Source organism: Geotrypetes seraphini, chromosome 8, assembly GCF_902459505.1.
Source record: "Geotrypetes seraphini chromosome 8, aGeoSer1.1, whole genome shotgun sequence".
Classification (NCBI taxonomy): Eukaryota; Metazoa; Chordata; class Amphibia; order Gymnophiona; family Dermophiidae; genus Geotrypetes; species Geotrypetes seraphini.
Window position 1 is genome coordinate 112,702,125 of NC_047091.1, and position 22,654 is coordinate 112,724,778.

General features: G+C 45.0%; 1 protein-coding gene across 4 annotated transcripts in view; it reads right to left on the reverse strand.

The window, feature by feature from the left end:
- MBD3 (methyl-CpG binding domain protein 3) overlaps positions 1-22,654 on the reverse strand; it is a 155,965-nt gene that overhangs the window by 96,517 nt on the left and 36,794 nt on the right. For all 4 annotated transcript variants that reach the window (XM_033955534.1, XM_033955536.1, XM_033955535.1 and 1 more), the window contains one exon: positions 18,720-18,879. In XM_033955534.1, the coding sequence (XP_033811425.1) occupies positions 18,720-18,879 (160 nt within the window). The remainder of the gene's footprint in view (positions 1-18,719; positions 18,880-22,654) is intronic.

The window sequence follows — 22,654 nt, forward strand, 5'->3', positions numbered from 1 at the left end:
ACTAAATGGCCATATACAGAAACAGACTGTGCAAGTCTGCCCAATACTGGCCCTTAGTGCTTCAATATTTACTATTATTTTCATTTACTATTTGAACTCCGTCACCATTTTCATCAGGTAAAACACAATAACAGAGAAAAACACGTATATAGGGGGGAAAAAAGGGGGGGGGAGAAATACAATATTCAACAGGAAAGAAACACATTAAAAGGGAAACACAAAAGGAAGGGTATTAAAATCTTGTTGGATAGTAAACGCTTAGAGTGATATTAGAAGTCAAAAGCATCCTTTAACAGAAATGTTTTAAAATTTGATTTCAATTTTGTTAAGTGAGGAATCTTCCCAAAGGTGCAAAGGCATACTGTTACATAGAGATGGAGCAGTGACAGAAAAGATTGATTTTCTAGTCATATTGTATATTATGTGTCAAGTTGATGAGATCTCTAATACATTTTGATTGCAGAGATCATGTGATGTAGTGAGGAGCGAGGTCGCACGTTCTTCAGCTCTCGGGCCCCCGCCAACATCCAGCTCAACTAACCTGCTTTGAAGTGGCTCCAGCGCTCAGTGCGGTGTTCCGTATTGCATGGACCATTTTGTGTCCAAATCGGGGGGGGTGGCATGATGAGCAGAACGGCGGCCAAAACAAGGGACAAGACATGGCCTGTAGAGGATAAAATGGCGGACCCGTGCTTGGGGCAGGCGGCAGAGTTTACAGAGGGCCAGTTGCGTCAACTAACTGCTGTAGTCACCTCCGCTCTATCTCCGCAGTTAGAAAAATTGTCCACACAGCTGACCCATATGGGGAGACTGTTGGGGGACATGGTTGCATGCACCATGAACTTGAAATGCGAGTATCCACAACGTAGGACTCTGCTCAGGCCCTCACGGTTCACCTCACCCATCTGGAGAAACACCTGGCCGAGAGCGAGAAGGTTGAAGAAGGGTTAATCTCAGATTTATTGGGGTGCCTGAGACTCTTTCTGATCAGCAACCTTTAAAGACTGGCTGGCCACAGAGTTTCCCTTCCCACCTGGTCTTGGGTTTGAGGGTGGGCTTCCGAAGTCCCTATTTCTAGATTTGCAGTTTGTTTTCTCACCTTTCTTTTTGCCTGGTATGTTTGTCTGGAGGAGGCGTACGGGGACAGGAGCATCCTGTGACTGTAGGGCTCTGTGGGAGGCTGGTCTCCTGGGGCTTGTGTATACTTGGTTTTGCTGGAGTTTGATCTCCTGGTTGTGCAATGAGTACACCCTTTAGGCTGGTCTCCTGGAATGTGGGGGGCATTATCTCGCCAATAAAGAGGCAGAAAATTCTTGCCTCCGTCCAACACTCCAAAGCAGATGTTGCATATCTCCAGGAGACCAGACTGACGGATGAGGAGCACCTCAAGCTGAAAAGATCATGGGTGGGGGAGGTCTTTTTTTCTTCTCCCATGGGCCGTCATGGTGAGGTGGCTATTCTCCTCCGTAGGTCCTCTCCCATTGGCGTCCCATTGGCTGATGGCAGATGCTTACTATTGCGCATGCAGGTGGGGGGAATCTCTGGTCTTCTGGCTAGAGAATCCATAAAGAAATCCTAAAGAGGATGAAAGAATTTGAGTTTGTAGCCCTCTAGAATGATGTCCAGCACCCAATGTCTGAACAAATCTTTGCCCTGTCCTCTCTAAACTCAGAGTCTTCCTCCTATTCGGGGTAGCTCAAACTCTGGCCTAGCATCATTGGGACTTCTTAGGAGTGGTTGTTGAGCGGAAACCTGACATGAGCTCTTCTGGAGCCCCCAAACCTCTGTCTAAATCCACAAAATGATCTCTGAGCAGAGCAGGCAAGACTGTCTTGAGCCATGGCTTAAACCCCCCAGGAGCACATGGTCTACTGTCTGGTTGATGACTTAAAACAATGATCTGCCACACTGGCCTTAATGTTGTCCAAACCTTTACAAAAGAGTATTTGTCTACTGAAATGAAGCCTGCTCAAAGAAGATTTAGAGGCAGAATCTGCAGCCCATTGTCTGATCCAGAGCAGACACTTTGCTCATGACCCTGAATGTGTCATATAGAGCACCTGCTACATAATCAACCCCCGAAAATACAACCTGGGGGATGTGTTCTCCTCCAAAGTTGAAGAATAGCATAGCATCTTATAGCAGGTGCACACCACAAAAGAAGTCTTCACCATCGCTCTCAGACCCAAAGCTAAAACTTCAAACTGTCTTTTGAGGTTTAAATCCATCCTGTGATCCTGTGCTTCCTTTAGAATTACTCCACCTTGATTCAAAGTGGTGTATACTTCGTAACTTGCACTGCCAGTGAATCCAACCTAGGTGGAACAAATAACTGCTAGAACTCAGGAGCCAACAGATATAATTTTTTCATAGCTTTGGCAAACCTCAAAGGGCCCTCTGGTGGCTCCCACTGCTCCATTAGTATCATGGTGATCTCTGGATGTAAAGGAAAAAATGTAGACAGGGTCTCAGAATTGCTCATAAGAGGGATTTGAGCCATGGAAGCCTGAGGCACTTCCAAACTTAACTCCCTCAGAGATACTGTAATGACTTTCATTAAGTCTGCTGGTTTAGAGTCTGCCTGGTCCATGGCTGCCACAGACTCTTGGCTGGTAGTGCCCACTTGCAACCCAGAAACCTCTAAACCTAAAGATTCACTTTGCAGGAGCAAAGGAATAGAACCCTTGATAAGTGTGAGAAGGGAAATTTCCTAATACATTTTCATAATAATACTTTTGCTAACACTTTTTGTATATTCTGGTGTTAAATCATTGTATGTTGCAGAGGTATGCAGGGACAGTAGGGAGAGGGGGAGGAAGGAGGACATAGAACTGACAAACTGCTTGCAAAGGAAGGGGGAAGGGAAATGAGATTCTTTTGCAGCCACTTGAGAACACGTAGTCTCAGGGAATTGCAAAACATGCTATCTCAGCAATCTAATATAAAATAAAGCCATAAGCGCGCATGCGCACTCCCACCTGCGTGCTCCCGTTTTCCGTGCGCTGTAGGGACCCGCAGGTAGGAGAGCACATGCCCACAGCGGCGCGGAGCCTGTCGGCCGCGGCGGCTCTTGCCGTCTGAAGGATGTGAACGGCCAGGGCAACGTCAGTGGGGGCCGGAACGGACTTTAACTCCTGCCTCCCAGGCTTCTCCTGCTCCGGCTAGGCCTGCGGAAAAAAACCCAAAACCCCCCAGAGCTCGCTTCGGGTCCAGCAAGGGCTGCGGGTCCTGAAACCTTCCAATTCAAGCAGTGTCTGCAGCACTCTACACATGCTGCTTCGGGGCTTTCTACTGCCCTGATTTGCTGGGCAAAAAGCCCTAGGAGGGATTTTTTTTTGATTTGACGTCAGTATTTGAGCTTCCTGGAACCCCAAAACCCTGGCGGGACTAGAAGAAACTAAGCCCAGTGCTCCCACCTCCCCCCATGTACCTCATAGCACGTAGCATATGGTCGGCCATACAACATGATACAGGCGTAAAAAGGTATGGGGAGCCCATATAAATCAATTATTAGTAAAAATCAAGGTGTTCTGAGGCAGATAAGAGGCTTTTAAATTAAAATCAAGAAATCCAAGATGATCACCACAACAGCATTTTAGCACCAAAAATCGGCCCAAGATAGCTGAAGTTCAAAAAATTCACATAAGGGGTTTGTGGAGGTAGAAGACACTATAAAGGAAGCTCCAGTTACCTTCAAAACTACTGTTTTGGAATCACCCCAAAATCTCCCATAGACAGTAAAACACAGTTACTTACCGTAACAGGTGTTATCCAGGGATAGCAGGCAGATATTCTCATGAATGGACTACTTTAAAATGTATCGCCACTTTAAATCTTTAGAAAGTTCACGATAGCCCGAACCGCACATGCGAGTGCCTTCCCGCCTGACGTAGGGTGCACGGTCCCTATGTTAAGATAAGCCACCTAAGAAGCCAACCCAGGGAGGAGGGTAGGATGTGAGAATATCTGCCTGCTGTTCCTAGATAACACCTGTTATGGTAAGTAACTGTGCTTTATCCCAGGACATGCAGGCAGCATATTCTCACGAATGGGTGACCTCCAAGTTAACAGAGATGGGATGGTGAGAGTGGATAAAAAAATACGCTGGAAGAAACAATGAAAGTAAATGAAAAATTTTTATTGCAGAAGGTAACAGAAATGTGTGAGCATTGGAACCCATTACATCTGTCTTGGTGGGGGTGAGAAAAATGATGATTTTGCCTGTGGTTTGTTATCAAATGGGTATGTTGCCAGTTTTTTTCCCCCGGGGTCTTTTTATAAAAAATGAAATAGCATTCTTATAAAATTTATTTGGCGAAGGAGGAAGTGACGTCAGCTCACAGGATGGCTGCTTGAACAGAGAGCTCCGTGGAGGCACGGGAGAAATATAAATATTGCAGCGTTCTGACCGAAGGAGTTATACTCTTTATGCTATTGTGGTACAACAGCGGAGATGGAGACCCGTAAAAAGCTGGACAAATTTCGATTCCCTTTGCTTGAAGGGGAAAAATCGGCAACCGCGGGCAGTAGCGGACTGACGGGATGTAAAAAAAAAATGGCGCCGGCGCACGTGGAATCGGACGAGGAAGAGATTGCCATCGAGAGCGCACCAGTCGAAGCGATCACCCCCCAAGTATTGCAAGAGTGGTTTCGGGATCTTAAGCAGGAAATGGTGGGTGTTCGCCAGGATTTAAAAGCTGCAATGACGGAACTGCGGTCTGAGGTGGCCGAGTTGGGAGGTCGGGTGGGAGACACGGAAGATCGCGTTTCGGAGATGACACAAGACCTACTGAATATGCGAACTGAACTGAATCAAATACCATCCTCCATCCAGACGTTGCAATCTCAGGTGGAGGATTTGGAAAATAGATCACGCAGATGCAACTTGCGTTTTAAGGGCATTCCAGAGCTGGAGGAGTATAAGGATGGGGCTGCAGTGGTGAAAAAGATCTGTGCTGATTTACTCACTGAAGCACATGGCTCCCTGTCTGATCCAATAGTGCTTGTGAGGGCACACCGCAGTTTAGGTCCTGCACGAAACACAGGGCCTAAGGACATTATTGCTTGCTTCCAGGATTTTGGGATTAAAGAAAGCATTCTACAAATAGCGAGGCGCAAGCAGGAATACCGCTGGAATAATATCTCGGTGGGCATCTTTCAAGACTTAGCCTGGTCTACTCTGCAAAAACGTCGGAACTTTCAACAGATAACACAATTGCTGCGAGCAGAGGGCCATCGCTACCGCTGGTTATTTCCCTTTGGAGTATGGATCACGATTGATGGCAAATCCAAACGTGTTGGTGATGTGGATGAGGCGTGGGCAGCCCTGAAGGAAATGGGGTGCAAAAATGTTCCTGAGGTTCTAGTGCCTGTATCTAAGAAGGCGGAGAAGCGTCCTACTGGAGTTTGGTCCACTGTTGGACGTGCGGGGAAGCGGCATTTAAAGGATCAGACCTGATGGATTGAGGGGATTATTACCCATCTGTTCTTTGCTTCCTCCCCGTATTTCTCTAGGACGTTCGGTCCTAGTTAAGGGGAGTCTGGCATTTGCCAGGGGTTCTTTAGATTGATTTTTGAAATGACTAATTTGATTCTGCATATTCAGAAAGAGGTTATGTATAGAATTTTGTACAAGTTTTCCATGACAAGAATTATTGTCTGTGGGATTATTATTATTTTACTTATACTATTACGGATGTTATTCATTGTAATGGGCATTTGTGGTTGTTGGGGTATGGATGAGTGACGCTAGTATAAAAGGGCTCAGTTGCCTTCTGTGGGGGGGGGACCTTACTTCTTCTCCTTGGCTGCCCAGATCTTGGGCATGTCAGGGTCACATAGACAGCAGGGGGGGAGGGAGGGGGGGAGTGGGGGTAGGGGGGGTGGGGGTAGGGGGGGTCACTTGAGGAAAGATAGTTCTCTTGTCCTAGGCTCGTGGAATGTTAATGGATTAAATAACCCTGGAAAGCGTAGTATAGTTTTTCGTGAACTGCATAGGCTGAAGTGGGATATATGCTTGCTGCAAGAAACTCACTTAAGATCAAGGGAGGAGCGGTTGCTGCACACTCAACATTATGATCAAGTGTGGACTCATAGGGCTCGAGGCACACAGAGGGTGGGGGGATTAGCTGTTTTGGTTCGTAAGGGGATAGGGCTGGAGGTAGACGAGGTTTTCAAAGATAGGGAGGGACGCTGTTTAGCTATACGGGGTAAGATACAGGATAAAATGACTACTATTATTAATATATATGGGCCTAACACTGATCAATCACATTATTATGCTGGTCTCACAGATGACTTGACTGCTTTCACAAAGGGAGCGATTTTTTGTGGAGGGGATTTTAATGTGTGCCCAGATCTATCATTGGATCACTCCAAAGGGGGACGAGTGGTTCTCCGACGCCATAGTAAGGCCTTGATTAGGTTTATGCATCTATTGGGATTGGTGGATTGTTGGAGATTGCTACATGGTACTCAGAAGACTTATTCTCATTTCTCTAATGCTACTCAGACTTACACGAGAATAGATGGTATTTGGGTACATAGAAATCTTTGGGGCGGGATTCAAGAGGCGGAGATTGGTAACATTCAGATCTCCGATCACGCTCCTGTCTGGGTGGTATGCAAGGGACTTAGGATACAATCAGGTAACAGATTTTGGCGTTTAAATGAATCACTTTTAGGGGACCCTATTATATTACAAGAAGTGAAGGATTCTATTGTAGACTATCTATATATAAATGACAATGGGGAAGTAAGGGATGGGATACTTTGGGATGCGCTGAAAGCTGTTATTCGGGGTATTTTTGTTAAATGGGGGGCCCGTAAGAAACGGGACAAAGCTAAACGCTCTTTGAGATTGCGGGAGCAATTGGTGGATTTAGAAAAACAACATCAATTTGATCCTAGGCCTAGGGTATATGAGGCCTTGAGTAAAGTACGATTGGAATTACACCAACTACAGCTTGAGGATTTAGCTTTTAGAAAGACACAATTGAAACAGGCTATGTTCGAGAATGGAAATCGGTCTAGTGCTATGCTAGCCCGCTATTTGCGGGCCCGAAGGATGTCTGCTACTATTCAGAGTATTCGTGGACCTGATGGAGTTAGGTATAGGACTGATAAGGATATTCATAACCAGTTTACTACATTTTTTGCAGAGTTATATCGTGGGGACAACTTGAGTGAGGGTTCTAAGATTGCAGATTTTTTAGACATAGTCCCTTTGCCAAAGCTCTCGGATTTGGAACAAGAGAGGTTGGATCTTCCCATAACGGAGGGGGAGGTGTCTGGGGTCATACGGGGTTTGAAAGGAGGGAAGTCACCGGGATTAGATGGGTTATCGAATGTGTTCTATAAGACCTTTAGAGAGCAGATTGTTTCCTTGTTGGTGAGGGTTGGTAATGGAGTGCGAGATGGAGGCTCTTTGCCATCTACTATGGGAGAAGCAGGGATCACAGTATTGTTGAAACCGGGTCGGGACCCAGAGCAGTGTGGAGCATATCGTCCCATCTCATTGTTAAATGTTGATGCTAAAATTTTGGCGAAGGTGTTAGCATTGAGATTGGGACGAGTGTTACCGGGACTTGTCCATGTTGATCAGGCTGGATTTATCCAGAAGCGTCAAGTGGGAGACAATATACGTAGAACTTTACATTTGATCTGGGAGGCACAGCAACAACATAGTAAAATGGTCCTATTATCCATAGACGCTGAAAAGGCCTTTGATCAGGTCAATTGGAATTTTTTGTGGGCAGTAATGGAACGGATGGGAATTGGGGGAATGTATGAAAAATGGATAAGGAATTTTTATTTGACACCGAGGGCTTGTATTAAAATTAATGGGCTTTATACAGATTTCTTCTCTATTACAAGAGGGACCCGACAGGGTTGTCCACTCTCCCCTTTACTGTTTGCTTTGTATTTAGAACCTTTGGCTTGTTATATACGGGATTTGGGGGCAGTTAGAGGAATTCATATAGGAGATCGGGAACATAAATTGGCGCTATTTGCAGATGATATTCTTTTTTATGTGACGGACCCGGAGACTACTCTTACTGGGTTGTTGGAGGTATTTGGGACATACAGAGGTCTATCTGGTTTTACGATCAACATGGACAAGTCCGAATTTTTGAATATTTCTTTGGAGGAGGAGGAGGCGCAGAGGTTGGCAGCCATCTTTCCGGTGAGGCGGGTACTGGGGCATCTTAAGTATCTTGGTATTTTGATTCCATCTGATTTATCGTGTCTTTATGATCTCAATTACTCTAGGATAGTGCGTTTCGTGCGGAGAGACTTGCAAGCTTGGAAGGGTTTGTGGTTGTCCTGGTGGGGGCGTATAGCTGTTGTCAAAATGAATATCTTACCCCGTCTATTATTTTTATTCCAAACGCTGCCCATAGCAGTGCCGAGGGGACTTTTGAAGCTATTACATAAGGAATTTCGATATTTTATTTGGCAAAGGAAACATCCCAGGTTGAGTCAACAAGTACTTTGGTCTGCTAGGGAAGATGGGGGACGGGCAGTACCCAATTTGCACTGGTATTACGAGGCGGCACAACTCCGTTTTATTTTGGATTGGAAGATCGCAGTGTTTAAACCTGGGGTTCAAATAGAACAAAGCTATGTTCCGCATTGTACACTGAATAATTGGCTGTGGATCTCTTCCTCGCTGCCGGAACGATTGCAGGGGCAAGGGAACCCGTTCTTTTGTCATTTAGTACGGATGTGGGGTTCTTTATATCAAAGGGAAAAGAGTGGTAGGGGAGTCTCCACGCTGGCTCCTATTAAGGGGGAACCGCGGTTTATGGCAGGATTAGAAAGGGGGGCGTTTCGGAAATGGGAATCTATGGGGATTATTACATTTCGAGATGTACTAGTTGGGGGATGCTTACCTACTTTTGATGCATTGGTGACTAAGAAGCCTGGGTTAAGAGGCGAATTTTTTGCATACATGCAATTGAGACATTTTATGATCTCGGAAAGTTGGGATAAAGGGAATCCCCAGGGGACTGAATCTTTGGAAAACTTATGGCTTTTGTTGGGTAGAGTACCGAGACCGATTTCCATTCTTTATAAGTTCTTGCGTGGTAGAGTGGTGACTTCCTTTCCTTTTAAACAACAGTGGGAACGGGACCTCCAGCTGCATCTTTCTGCAGATGAATGGTCACGTATTTGTTTGGAGGTACAGAAAGCATCTCATTGTATATTGGTCCAAGAAAATGCTTATAAAATTTTAACACGCTGGTACTTCACACCTGCACGGTTACATATTATGTACCCTCAAGTTTCAGACTCTTGCTGGAGATGTGGTAAGAGCCCTGGATCTTTTATGCATATTTGGTGGGACTGTGGGGTGATTCAGAAATTTTGGGTTATTGTTACACGATCTTTGACATTGTGGATCCAGGATACATTGCAACTTTTACCTCAAGTTTGTCTGTTAGGGTTACATAATGTTAGAGAAGTTCCCTGGCAGACAAAACTGGTCAGAATGGGGTTGGCGGCGGCCAAATGTTTAATAGCATTATATTGGAAGAAGTTAGCTGCTCCACCAGAAGAGGAATGGGTAGAGAAATTGCGAAAACTTGCACAGATGGAATGTATAGCTGCTAAGCATTATGGTTATTATGACTTACAAAGGCGAACTTGGGACAAAATATTTCAGCACATTTAATTATTTACTCAAGTGGGGTGGGAGGGTGGGATGGAGGGTGCAGGGTAGTGTGGTTCATTGGGAGTCTTTTTGAAGGAACCACGAAAGGACTTCCTCATGGTGGTTATTCGATGGGGGATAGTATTGATTATATTGATTTACTTTATGTAGGGTGGCGGGATTGAGATATATTTATGTTTGGGAGTTTTCCCCTTGTTTATCTTTTGTTTATTTGTATTATTTTCTATGCTTTGCTGAAAGATTGTAACATTACGAATTGGTATACAAATGGTGTTTGTATTGTTTAACATTATTATAAAACTTTAATAAAAATTGATTAAAACAAAAAAAAAAAAAATTTATTTGGCTGGGTAAAATTGCAAGAAATGCTTTAGTATCTTTACAAAAGCCAATTACGGAGGGAGGGGTAAATTTTCCTAATTTTTATAGGTATCATCAATCCTATATTATGCGTCATGGAAAAGCTCCCAGATTGGTTGTGGTTGGAATGGCAACTCATGTCTCCTCTGTGATTAAGCCACGTTCTCAGTATCAAAATGCCTAGGTTATATAAAGAAAACATTATTAGTAGATACATGGAAAACCTTACGATATGTGAATAATTTAACACCTATTCCAATACATAAATCAACGACTCAGACTATATGGCTGAAATCCAAGATTCAAATTGGCGAATTTAAGGTCATCTGGAAGTATTGGATGATGGCAGGTATACGTATTTTGGATGATGTTATTTCTAACAGGTGCTAGTAAAGCCTCCTTCCTTCACATGTCCCCTATTTTCAGCCCCAGCTCCAAACCAATTTTACCCCCCCCAGCCCCCTTCTCCCCTGGCCCAGTAGCACCTCTTCTCTGCTCCCCCTGTCCCTGTTCCTTGCTCCCCAGGTCCAATAGCATCTCTTCCCTGCTCCCCCTGTCCCTCTTCCTTGCTCCTCCGGTCCAATAGCACCTCTTCCATGCTTCCCATCCCTCTTCCTTGCTCTCCCGGCCCAGTTGCACCTCTTCCCTGCTCCCCCTGTCCCTCTTCCTTGTTCCCCCGGTCCAATAGCACCTCTTCCCTGCTCCCCGTCCCTCTTCCTTGCTCCCCCGGTCCAACAGCACCTCTTCCCTGCTCCCCATCCCTCTTCCTTGCTCTCCTGGCCCAGTAGACCTCTTCCCTGTTCCAGCAGCACCCCTTACCTGTTTCCCCGGTCCAGTATGCAGCGTTGTGAGCATCGCGGCTGGCTTTTGTGAACCTCGTAGGCCCCTCTGCCCCTCAGAAGTACGTTCCCTCTGACGCGATCACATACGTCAGAGGAAACGTTCTAGTGTGAAGTTTAGTAGAGGCGGCCACGATCCTCACTGGAGCAGCGCCCGACCCTCAGCAGATCAAAGCCCTCCTCCCGGCAGCTGTCGCCAGCACCGCTGCACAAAGCCCTCCGCCGCCAGTACCGTCTCCTCAAGCCGCCGAATATGGCCGGCTTCCTCCAGCGGTTGGTGAGTGAGGGCGGGAGGAGAGGAGTGGCCAGAATGTTCCCTGCCACCGTGTTCTAAAATGGAACACGGCCATGGGATCACACACCACAGCGGCAGGGATCACAATGTTTTCAATGCGCATGTGCCAGTAAGCTTTTATTATATAGGATCTTTATCTGCCATTACTTCTTTGCATTTCTATGAACACAATTTTGAATAACAATAAAATTAAATTATACTGTATATCAACTTTTCAAATTCAACACTGAAATACTTGAAACTGATTTTTCAAGGGTATTTCTTCTAGTTTACACATTTAAGAAAAGTTCTTAAGCTCTATGAACTGGCCCTTGAAGAATTTTGGGGGATTTTTGTTTCCACGAGTGGAGAAAATGCAGAAGGGTTTTATAAAAGCATTCTGAGAGAGCCAACCTAAATCTTTATGAAGAGAAATTGCATTACTGTAAGCTTCATTGTTTGATTTTACTCAAAATGATGATGGTTATGCTTATGGGTGGTGTCAGGTTTCACACATTAACTGAAACAGAAATAAAGTGCAAAATTTGTAAAACCTGGTCCTGTGCCACTGCCCGAATGTCCAGCGCTGCATCGGCAGGCTCCCCCATCTGCCGTGGAAGTGAAAGGCAAGCGCGAGCCCTGAGCGCGCCGTCCTACGCCGCCGCTGGAATGGTGCCATCAGCTCCCGTGAGTCTCACGAGAACCAACGGCACCATTCAGGCGGTGGCACAGGACCAGAGAGGAGCGCTCAGGGCTCGCATCTGCTTTTCACTTCTACGGCAGATGGGGAGCCTGCCGATGCAGCTCTGGACCGAGCTGACAACACTATTCGTGCGGCGGCAGCACGGGACCAGGCAGGCGTGCTCATGGTTCATGCTTGCATTTCACTACCGCTCCGCACCGCCTCCTCAAGCCGCCGAATATGGCCGGCTTCCTCCAGCGGTTGGTGAGTGAGGGTGGGAGGAGGGGAGTGGCCAGAATGTTCCCTGCTGCTGAGTTCTAAAATGGAACATGGCCATGGATCACACACCACAGCAGCAGGGATCACAATGTTTTCAATGTGCATGCGCCGGTAAGCTTTTATTATATAGGATGGTAAGCTGCTTGACTTTCCACAGTTGCAACATAAATTTAGTCTTAGCAAATTACAAAATTATAGGTGGTTGCAGTTGAAGCAGGCCATTCAGGTAGGGTTCCCTGTGACTCCTTTGCTTTTCTCTCTCCATTGGCTCACGGTTTATTTTAGAATTCAGTTTCAGTGTTTATGTATTGTTTTTAAGATTTTACATGGTATCTTTGCTCCTTTTGTTCTTCTGCTATGGAATGTTTATAGATTTTCATAAGCGAGAGGCATTCATTGATTTAAACTCTCTCGTCCTTCTAGGAAAGGAATTCAAGGAGTTAAGAATTTTAGCAGCTCTCTGGCGTTTAAATTTTCCCAACTATGGAATGAACTTCCCCTAATTTTGAGGTGTTCCAGTTCCTTCCAATTCTTCCGTAAACTTCTAAAAACTTTTTTTATTCGCTAGACATTTTGAAACCTAACTCTTGTATTTCAGTTTACTTTATTTTTTTAATTTGTTAACTGCGTCGAGCTTCCTTTGGTTGAAGACCCGGTATATAAGGTTAAGTTTTAGTTTAGTTTAGACCGCCTTCAAGAACAAATTGCGAGCTCTTGCCCAAGTGCAGATTTTCTGGGCTACCTGACTCAATAGGAGAGAGCCCGTACATCCTTGTTTGTTGATGTAGTACATTGCTACTTGATTGTCCGTGCAAAGGAGGAGGACTTGAGGGTAAAGAAGATGATGAAAAGCCTTGAAGGTATAAAACATCGCTCTGAGTGCTAAGAAATTGTTGTGAAATTTCTGCTCCCCGGCGGTCCAAAACCCCCGAGTCTGCAGATCGTCCATATGAGCCCCCCAGACATAAGGGGATGTGTTCGTCATGATGATTTTGTGATGAGGGGGTAAATGGAAAAGGAGACCTATGGATAGACTGGAAGAGGTCATCCACCATTGAAGCAACTGCAGAAGAGATGATGTCGCATAGATATGTTGAGAAAGACGATCTGTCGCCGTAGACCACTGAGAAGCGAGTCCACTGAGGGGTCCGAAGATGTAGTCTTGCCAGTGGTGTGACATGAACAGTAGAAGCCATGTGGCCTACAAGAACCATCATGTGTTTGGCAGAGATGGTTTGAAGAGGAAGCAATTGCTGACACAAGACGGATAAGAGTCTGAAGACGATCTAGTGGAAGAAATGCTCTCATAAGAATGGTGTCGAGGACTACCCAAATGAATTATAGATGTTGAGTCGAAATGAGATGTCATTTGAGGAAGTTGACTTCGAATCCGAGAACCTGAAGAAAAGAGACGGTCTGCAAAGTTGCTTGAAGCACTTTTTGAGATGACACAGCCTTGATTAACCAGTAGTCCAGGTAAGGAAAGACTTGAAGACCGTGCAATCGGAGAAAGGCGGCCACCACAATCAGGCACTTCTTGAAGACTCTGGGAGAAGATGCCAGGCCGAAGGGAAGTACACTGTATTAGTAATGGCAGCAATTGATTTGAAAATGGAGATATTTCCTGGAAGCCGGACGAATTGGGATATGTGTGTAGGCTTCCTTGAGATCTAGGGAACATAGAAAGTCATTCTGATTGAGGAGAGAATATAGCAGGGCGAGAGATAGCATCCTGAATTTTTCCTTTACTAGAAATTTGTTGAGAGCTCTGAGATCCAGGATGGGTCTCAGTCCTCCGGTCTTCTTGGGTATCAAGAAGTAACGGGAGTAGAATCCCTGCTCCTGCTGAGAGAGGGGAACTTCCTCGATGGCATTCAGCAGACAAAGAGATTATACTTCCTGTAGAAGAAGGGAGGACTAGGCAGGGTCCAAAACAGACTCTGGAAATTTAGAGAATAACCCTCACAAATGATGTTGAGGACCCAAAAGTCCGATGTAATAAGTTCCCAACGACTGATGAAGAACTGGACATGACCTCCGATTGACTGAGGTAAATTCTGTGATATGGGAATGGTGACTATGCTCCAGAGAAACAGGTCAAAAGGGCTGTGTTGGTTTTTGAGGGGGCAGCTTGCTGTTTCTGCTGTTGCTGATGTTGCTTTTGAGGTTGTTGTCATTGCCTCCGAGGTAGAGACTGGGGCGGAGGCATAGGTCTGGCAGCAAAACGACGTTGATAGGCTGGTTGTTGCCTGAAAGGTTGAGCAGGAGTGGGTTTCTTTTTGTACTAAAGCATCCCACCTGGTTTCATGGGCGGATAGTTTTTGGGTAGTTGTATCCAAAGAAGGCCCAAAAAGTTCATCACCCAAACAAGGAGCATTAGCGAGTCGATCTTGATGGTTTACATCGAGTTCAGATACCCGAAGCCAGGCGAGACGTCGCATAGCTACAGACATAGAAGCTGCACAAGATGTTAGGTCAAATGTGTCATATATAGAACGGACCATATATTTGCGTAACTGGAATAAGTCCGAAATGCAACGTTGAAAAGGCGGCAATTTTCGGTCAGGAAGGTATTTTTGAAAGGTAGCTACTTGGTTGACCAGATGCTTTAAATAAAAAGAAAAATGGAAAGCAAAGTTGCCAGATCGATTGGCGAGCATAGAATTTTGAAAAAGTCGTTTGCCAAAGCAATCCATGCCTTTACCCTCTCTGCCAGGAGGTACTGAGGCATACACACAAGTTCCTGCAGACTTTTTCAGGATGAACTCCACAAGAAGAGATTCATGTGGTAGCTGAGTCTTGTCAAAACCTGGAATAGGCACCACTCTATACAGGGAATCAAGTTTGCGAGGAGCCACAGGGATTGTCAAAGGAGTTTCTAGATTTTTATAAAAAGTCTTCCTCAAGATATAATGGAGAGGGACCTTGAGAAACTCCTTAGGTGGCTACTCTTAGACTAAAGCATCTAAAAATTGCTTAGATTTTTTAGAATCAGCCTCAAGTGGTATAGACAAAGTCTCTGATATATCTTTTAAAAATTTTGAAAAGGAAGCCTTGTCAGGTTTCGAAGTAGGCTCCTGAGAAGACAGGGGATTAGAATCTTCTTCTGAAGAAACATCCTCATTGTCAGAAAGTAGAGGTTCTTCAGAATCTCCCCAGAGATCAGGATCACGGGTTGATATAATCCAGTGCCGAGCACTGGGTGTTGAGGAGTCGAGATGTTTGAGCTTCTGTAAAGCCTTACCCAACTTTACTGACACCGTCTCGGGAGATGTATGAGAAGAAGAGCGGTGTCGAGATGTTTGCAACATCGATTCCTTGACCAAACTAGGCAGTTCCGATGGTGATTCCGAGACAATCAGTGCCAAAGTGGAAAGCTTATACTGGACTGGGACTGGGACTGACACTGGAGGAGTCAGTGTCGCCGTTACGGGAAGTAAAAGCTGTAACTGCTCCCGTAACTCTTGCTGCACCAATTCCTTGATTTGCTGTTTCAGCGAGTGCACCGGTACCGTTGGCTTGTTTGCTGGTACCATGGGTGCTGCTCTGCGCTCCGGAGATGAGGCCGATGACGAGGCACTCACCTGAATAGGAGCTGAGCGTTTTTTAGGGCCCCTCAAGGTCGGCAGGACTTGGCTCACTGCAGAAGAGACCTGAGGGCGCGAAGGGGTGGGGGGGAAGGCTTCTTAGCCAGCTTACCCACTGGTAGCGACGTCGAAAGTTGGAGGATTCCAGCGACGTTGAAAGCTGCAGCATCGACTTCGATGTGGATCCCGATGTCAGAGCTGGTGCCGGCTCACCTTCCATAGTGACACCAAAAAGACAATGTTGTTGCATTTAACAATGTTTTAACGTTCGCTTTTGAAGAGAGGAGCAACGAGTGCAAGCCTCAGCTCTGTGCTCCAGCTCCAGACACTGGAGACACCAGCAGTGCAGATCTGTGATAGAAATAGGGCGAGTACTGCGACTGCACTTTTTAAAGCTCGTTTGAGGTCGGGACATTGAGGGAAAAACCGCCTTAGCAAAATCAAAGGTCGAGGCTGAGGAAGTGGAACAAGCCCCGCCGGGCTGAACCAGCGTGAGAGAAAAAGTTAAAAAAAAAAAAATTATTATTTTTTTTTTAAAAAGAGAAACAATAAAGAAAGAAAAAACAATAATGACTAAAAAGTCAAAAAAAGAAAACCGCGTGAGCGGGAAGGCAGCGAAAAATACCAACAGATGTTGATGAGCGACTTCTTAGCTCTGAGGAAACTAAGAAACTGAGGGACCGCGTACCCTACGTCGGGCGGGGAGGCACTCGCGCATGCGCAGTTCGGGCTATCACAAACTTTCTAAAGATTTAAAGTGGCCGTACCGGGGCTCTTCAGTGGCATCACCCATTCGTGAGAATATGCTGCCTGCTTGTCCTGGGATAATAGGATTATCCTCATAAAACCGCCTGGTGCCATGCCTGCATCAGCTCACACTGTAGCTAGACAAAGGAGAAGATTCCTGCCTCAGACAAGCATATAAGATCCTCCGGAAGCATGTCTCTTCGGGCTGTCTTTTATACAGGCTATGAGAGTCTGAAACCCTTGATCCTCATGTGTCTTCAGGGAGGGGGATGTAGCTGACACCCACTACCGCCCTCTGGACCAACATGGGGCCATTCAGCCTGTGCCCAACCACCTGATAAATCAGGGACGAGTCGAGCTACCAGGGGTACACATCCCGAGCTATCCTAATTGTTAGTGCAGGCCTGATAGGTAGGTTCCTTGTGAAAGGTTTGCACCCCTCCCCCTGCTACAGCGCTCTGAACTAGAGGCTGTATTCTCTCCCAGGCAGAGCTGTACCTTAAATCCTGTGAATCTCTGGGGCACCAAGAAACCTTGCCATTCAAATGAAAACCTAAAAATAATAAATCAATTGCAGAGCAGAAGAAAAGACACCTTCTCAACTCACTGAGGAGATGGGGACTGGACACTGACACAACTGAGGCACAGCAGAAAAGCTGTAGATGGCTCCTTCTGCAAAAATTTCAGGTAGAGGAAAATAACCTACTGGTCCTTTTGTACTGGAAGGGTCTTATACAAAAGCATATTTTCAGTTTTATTTTCCATCCCCTTTTACGTAGATAATTCTTAATAATCTATTTGATTTTTTTTTTTTTTTTAGAAAATTTTAATATATCCACACTAACCACGATTTTTCTTCTTGTGTGATGATTAACTCAAAACACATTTTGTACCTGTAGATAAGAATATTTTTCTCTATGTGCATCACTTTCCACGTGTCCATATTAGATTTCATCTGACTTTTTGATGCCTAGCCTCCTAGTCTCACAAGATTCTTCTTGACCAGTAACTCCAACCTAATTTTTAAACGTTTGCAGAGTGATATAATACAACCAAGTGGTTTTCACATACATTGCATGCATTTATTGTAAACATTTGTAGATTATTTCAGAGTACTGCATCCTCTGCTTCTTCCCATTTCTCCCCAGTGACTCATACAACATGCATATTCCTCATAGGATCTCAGGACATGCTGACATTCTACAAATTGACCTTACCTTCTTTGCACTTCTGAAGTAAAGAAATGAAACATAATACCTCATAGTAAGGCACATTTATTTTTCACTGAGGTTCAGCTAAACTTAACTCGTGGCTATGCTACATTTTAGAATTCATACCACCCCTAGTTTTTCCTTCATAGTTTGCATTCATAACACATAGGGAAAGGCAATGTGCTTAAAAACTGCTCAAGATACTACAAAGCAACTTCATTAACAAATGTTAAATATCCCTGCTCAACAAAACTGAACTAGTATCAGCAGCACAGCTTCCATGCACAAAATATGGTCAAATTTTACTGACCTCCAATTCTAGCCCCTGGATTAATCTGACTTTGAAAAGTACAATTACCAACACCTATTCTGATATGACCAAATATGACAATCAAATGTTAAGAGTAACAGATAAAATAATTATTCCATCAACCTATTATCCTTTGAATTTGATTAACTAAGGGTTGCCATTGATGTGCAGTTTTTATGCTGATTCCTTTGAAAAGGAAAATTTTTTAATAGTCTCATGCATTGTGCAACCAGTTAGAAAATTGAGATTAGCTCTCTCCCAAAAAATAAACATCCTTTTTTGAAAAACAAAATGGCACTATCCATAAACACAGCACATCCAAACTTCTGACTCAGAAGAAGCATACCACTTACTGACAATGGCAGAAGTTCAAATCATTTTGAACAATTTTGAAAAGGTACCTAAGGTGGGAGTGGGGAAGCCCATATCAGAATATCCAGAAGATGCTTCAAGTAGGCTCCCTTCTTCCATGAGGCCCTCCTCACCTCAGGGGCTGAAAAGAATTTATGCTGTTTACTAAGGTATTCAGACTTTAATTCTTACAGTATAGTACAGTATATGGTTTCCCTTGTCAGCCTACTCTGCTTAGTTTGTTCCATGTCAGAAACCAAGCCATCAGCTAACTTCTAGGCATCATTTAAGTAGACTTTGAAACCTGCCTCTGAGGATATACCCATTTATCAACTACATTGAAAAGATGTTTATGTCAATGAAGGACACCTTGTTCTGAGCTTGTGAAGGGCAGTCCTCTTACTTTGACTTGATTTGAACAATCGTAGCGCATCCTCTGCCTGTTCTTGTTGATCTTGCTCATTAGCATCTTCCCTGTGCGAAAATCAAAAGTGCTGAGGTCCATCGAGCTGCCCAGGTAGCGAGCCAGCTGGGGCTTGCTTCGGAATTTCTTTCCGCTCGGGCTAACAGAAAGAGTACAGAGAAGTGAGGGGAGTTATAACATTTATAATATCAAAGCCAATGCCTCCATCAAAAATAAGAGAGGACAGTCAGGGAAAAATTTTCATAAAATTCTGATGGTGTTGGGGAGGACAGACAACATAAGGTTTCTCCCTCATCTTAAAAGGATATTTTTGATGAACTTGCACCTTCTCAAAGCAAGAAAGTCTAATTTGTGAGGCTTTGGTGCTTGTATATTCCACAACACATACTTATTTGTAATAGAATGGATACAGAGGTGAAAATTAATGTGTCAACATAACATCTCCATTATCGGTAATCTGAAAGAATGTGCTTTCATCGGGTATTTCAGAAAAAGGATTCTCCCTCACAGATGCAGTTATTGCTGGTGGCCTCATGATTTAGTTTCGATATTTTACACTGCTACATAATAAAATGTCCAAGTTCTGATGATAATTAAGTACTGTAAAAGAGTTACTCACCGGTAGCAAATGTTCTCAGAGGATAGCAGGATTCATATTTTTACTTATGGGTGACATTATCCAATGGAACTCGGCATGGCAAGCGCTCTCCAATGTTCTAGAAGCCTTTGGAAGTACTGTGCATGTCTACCCCTACCCCCACTCTACCTGTTGTCATCATACAGAACCAGATCAATCTAGTACTGAGACAATGCCTCCAAGGGGAAGTGGGTTGGGCATTAAGAATATAAATCCTGCTGTACTCAAAGAAAACTTGCTTCAGGTAACTATTTTCTCTGACGATAAGCAAGATGTTAATATTCTTACTGACAGGCATCTCTAACTACCAAGCTTTCTCAATTAAAAAGGGAATAAAATTGAGGCCTATGGTTTTTTTTAAGACAGCCTGAAACAGAAACAAATGGGTATGGGCGGAGGCGGTTAGAGTTGGATTCTAGACACCAAATTATTTCTGAAGGACCATCTAATCTAACTTGCTATTGAATCAGGAATCTTGCTTTAGGCAGTAGTGAGAGGTAAATACCATATGTGGACTGAAGTCTGTGTTGCAGCTCTTCAAATCTCCTCTATTAAAGCTGATCTCAGATAGGTTTATGACGGAGCCATGGTTCTTCTGACACAGTGACCTGTGCCATGAGAGTCAGCCCTGCTCTCTTTCATTCTAGCATATGCAGTGCTTCCGTTATGATGGGCCTGATGTGGCTTTGGAAACATTTCGACAGAACTGACTGATTAAGATGGAGCTCTTATTATATTCAGGGGGAGTGAAGTAAGGACAACACTATTATACAATATACTTAGCTCAATATCTTATTCTTAATAAAAGCACAAAATATTCTCTGAAAATAACTTGTCAAAATTCAGACAAGGAAAAAGCCCCACACGGCATACAAATAAATATCCAGCTATTTATTTGCTCAAACTGATCAGCAAACAATCTTTCATAAATTCTTCAAAAATATATTTTAAAATTTTATATAAATATTTAAAGATACTAATCCAAACTGATAAATCACTTATGATGGTCCAATAATTTAAATAGCAGGGGAAATAAATCACTATGAGAAAGATTTTCAAAACAATGTAGTGCCTGTAGCAAAAGGCACTTATTTTACGGGTGATTCTTAGCATAATAGTATGCAAATTATATGCATGCTATTTGTGCAGAGAATCACCGGTAAAGAGCAGGAGCAATTGTGCCTAGCAACTGCTCAGATGAGCAATTGGTAAACACAGCTCCTCCCTCCTGTCAAAACTGCTCTCCCTGCCCCAATCAACTGAGCAACAGGTCTCCCCCAAGTCCTGCCAGCTCAGCTGATTAACCAGCAGGGAGAGCAACAGAAAGAACAGTTCCCCTCCTGCCGATACCCCCCTCGCCCGCTGCTGCCCAGACCCCCCAATGCACTGAATGGCAGGAAGGATGCTTACTCCCTCCCACCGCTGGTGATTCACCTCCCCCCCTGGCAGGAGGGATGCCCACTCCCTCCTTCTACTAATGATTCCCACCTCCCCCCAAAAAGACGGGTGCCCATGCCCTCCCGCCGCTTGGGGTCCCCCACCTTTCCGGATTGGCTCAATCACCAAAGGCCCCCTCTCCTCCCACAGGAGGGGCCTTAAGCGCCTGGGCCAATCAGCTCTTTAGGCCCCTCCCTGGTGCATCCCATCTTTTAGCTGTTCATGTTCACAAAGATCAATACGGTGTCTTTTATCGAATTTAGAATACTTGGATGAGGTGATTACCCAAGTAATTGATCATTCTCAGAAAGGCTCCTGAGGCAGGCATAATGGCTGAAACACGTGCGTGTTGAGATTGCACAGACTTATGATTTATGAATAAACTGCATACCAACATTACTACGTATCTCCACCGTGGTTTGTTCATTTCTACTTAGATTGTGGAGATTTTTCTCCTGGTTTGTTTGACTAGCATCCTAGGATGCACCAGAAAGAAGAAGGCCCGCCATTTTGAAGAGGCAGGCCTGCCGGCCGGAGGACATAGGCATCCCTCCAGCCTGCCATCATTGGAAAGGTAAAGGGGGTGGTGGGGTACCCCAGTGGAAGGAGGGAGTTAGCAATCCCTCCTGTCAGGGGTGATGGGGAGCAATCACTGGCAGCAGGAAGGCATGGGCATCCCTCCTGCAGTCCATCAATTTGGTTTTTTTTTTGTTTTGTTGTTTAATTTGCAGGGGGGGGGGGACGGGTGAGCTATCAAGCCTTACTTTCCTGTCAGTGCCTCAGCCAATCAGCGCTCAGGCACTAACCAGAAAGTAAGGCTTCGACAGCTCAGACCCTGTACTTTGACTGCAAATGTGGCACAATGAGGTAGGGAATTACCCAGCGATGATAGAGAATCGCATGGAGTGCTCCTTTAAATATTGATGGGCCCATAAGAATTGCCGCTGCTGGGTCAGACCAGTGGTCCATCATGCCCAGCAGTCCGCTCACGGGGCGGCCCTCTGGTCAAAGACCAGTACCCTAACCGAGACTAGCCCTAACAGCGCACGTTCTTGCTCAGCAGGAACTTGCCTAACTTTGTCTTGAATCCCTGGAGGGTGTTTTTTACTACCATTTTAATGTAAATGGCAAGGCAGAGTCAAGAGACTGCTAGGAAGCTCGGAAAAGGTCATTCTGATAATTGGCTGGTAATTGGCATGCTAAACCGGCTGGAACCAGTTTAGCGATCATGAACGGTAAATTTTGAGAACCCTGCCCTAAATCAATGTCATAGCCATAAGGAAAGATTAGGTTCGTCCCTTGCTAATCTTCTTTCTTGTAAAACAGGAATGGTAGTCTTGACCAGCAGGTTAAACCCTTATCAGTTGCAAGGGTTGTAGAGAACCCACTGTTTGTTTTCATGCTCCACCTACCATTACTCTGGGAAGAGCTCCACCCCCTCAGTTAGTATCAAAGCTTCTAGAGAGTCCTAGAGTAGAGAATGACACGGGGGGGAAAAAATTGTCCTGTCCCTTCTCTACAATCGCATCGCCGCCCGATCCCCATGAACTCCATCCACTGGCAGCATCAATAGAAGCCCACTCCCTCCTGCCTGAACGACACCCCCTCCACCTTAACTGATCATCAAAAGACCGGCAGGAAGGATGTCCTACCCCCTCAATACCCCTCCAATGCCATCCACACCCGAAATTGGCAGGAGGGATGCCCAATCCCCTCTGCTTGAACGACACTCCCCCTGCCGATTTTGGGTGTGGATGGTGTCAGAGGGGTGTTGTGAGGCAGGAGGGAGTACTAGGCATCTCTGCTGCCGAGGGGGGGTAGTCTTTGCACCGGCTGAGCT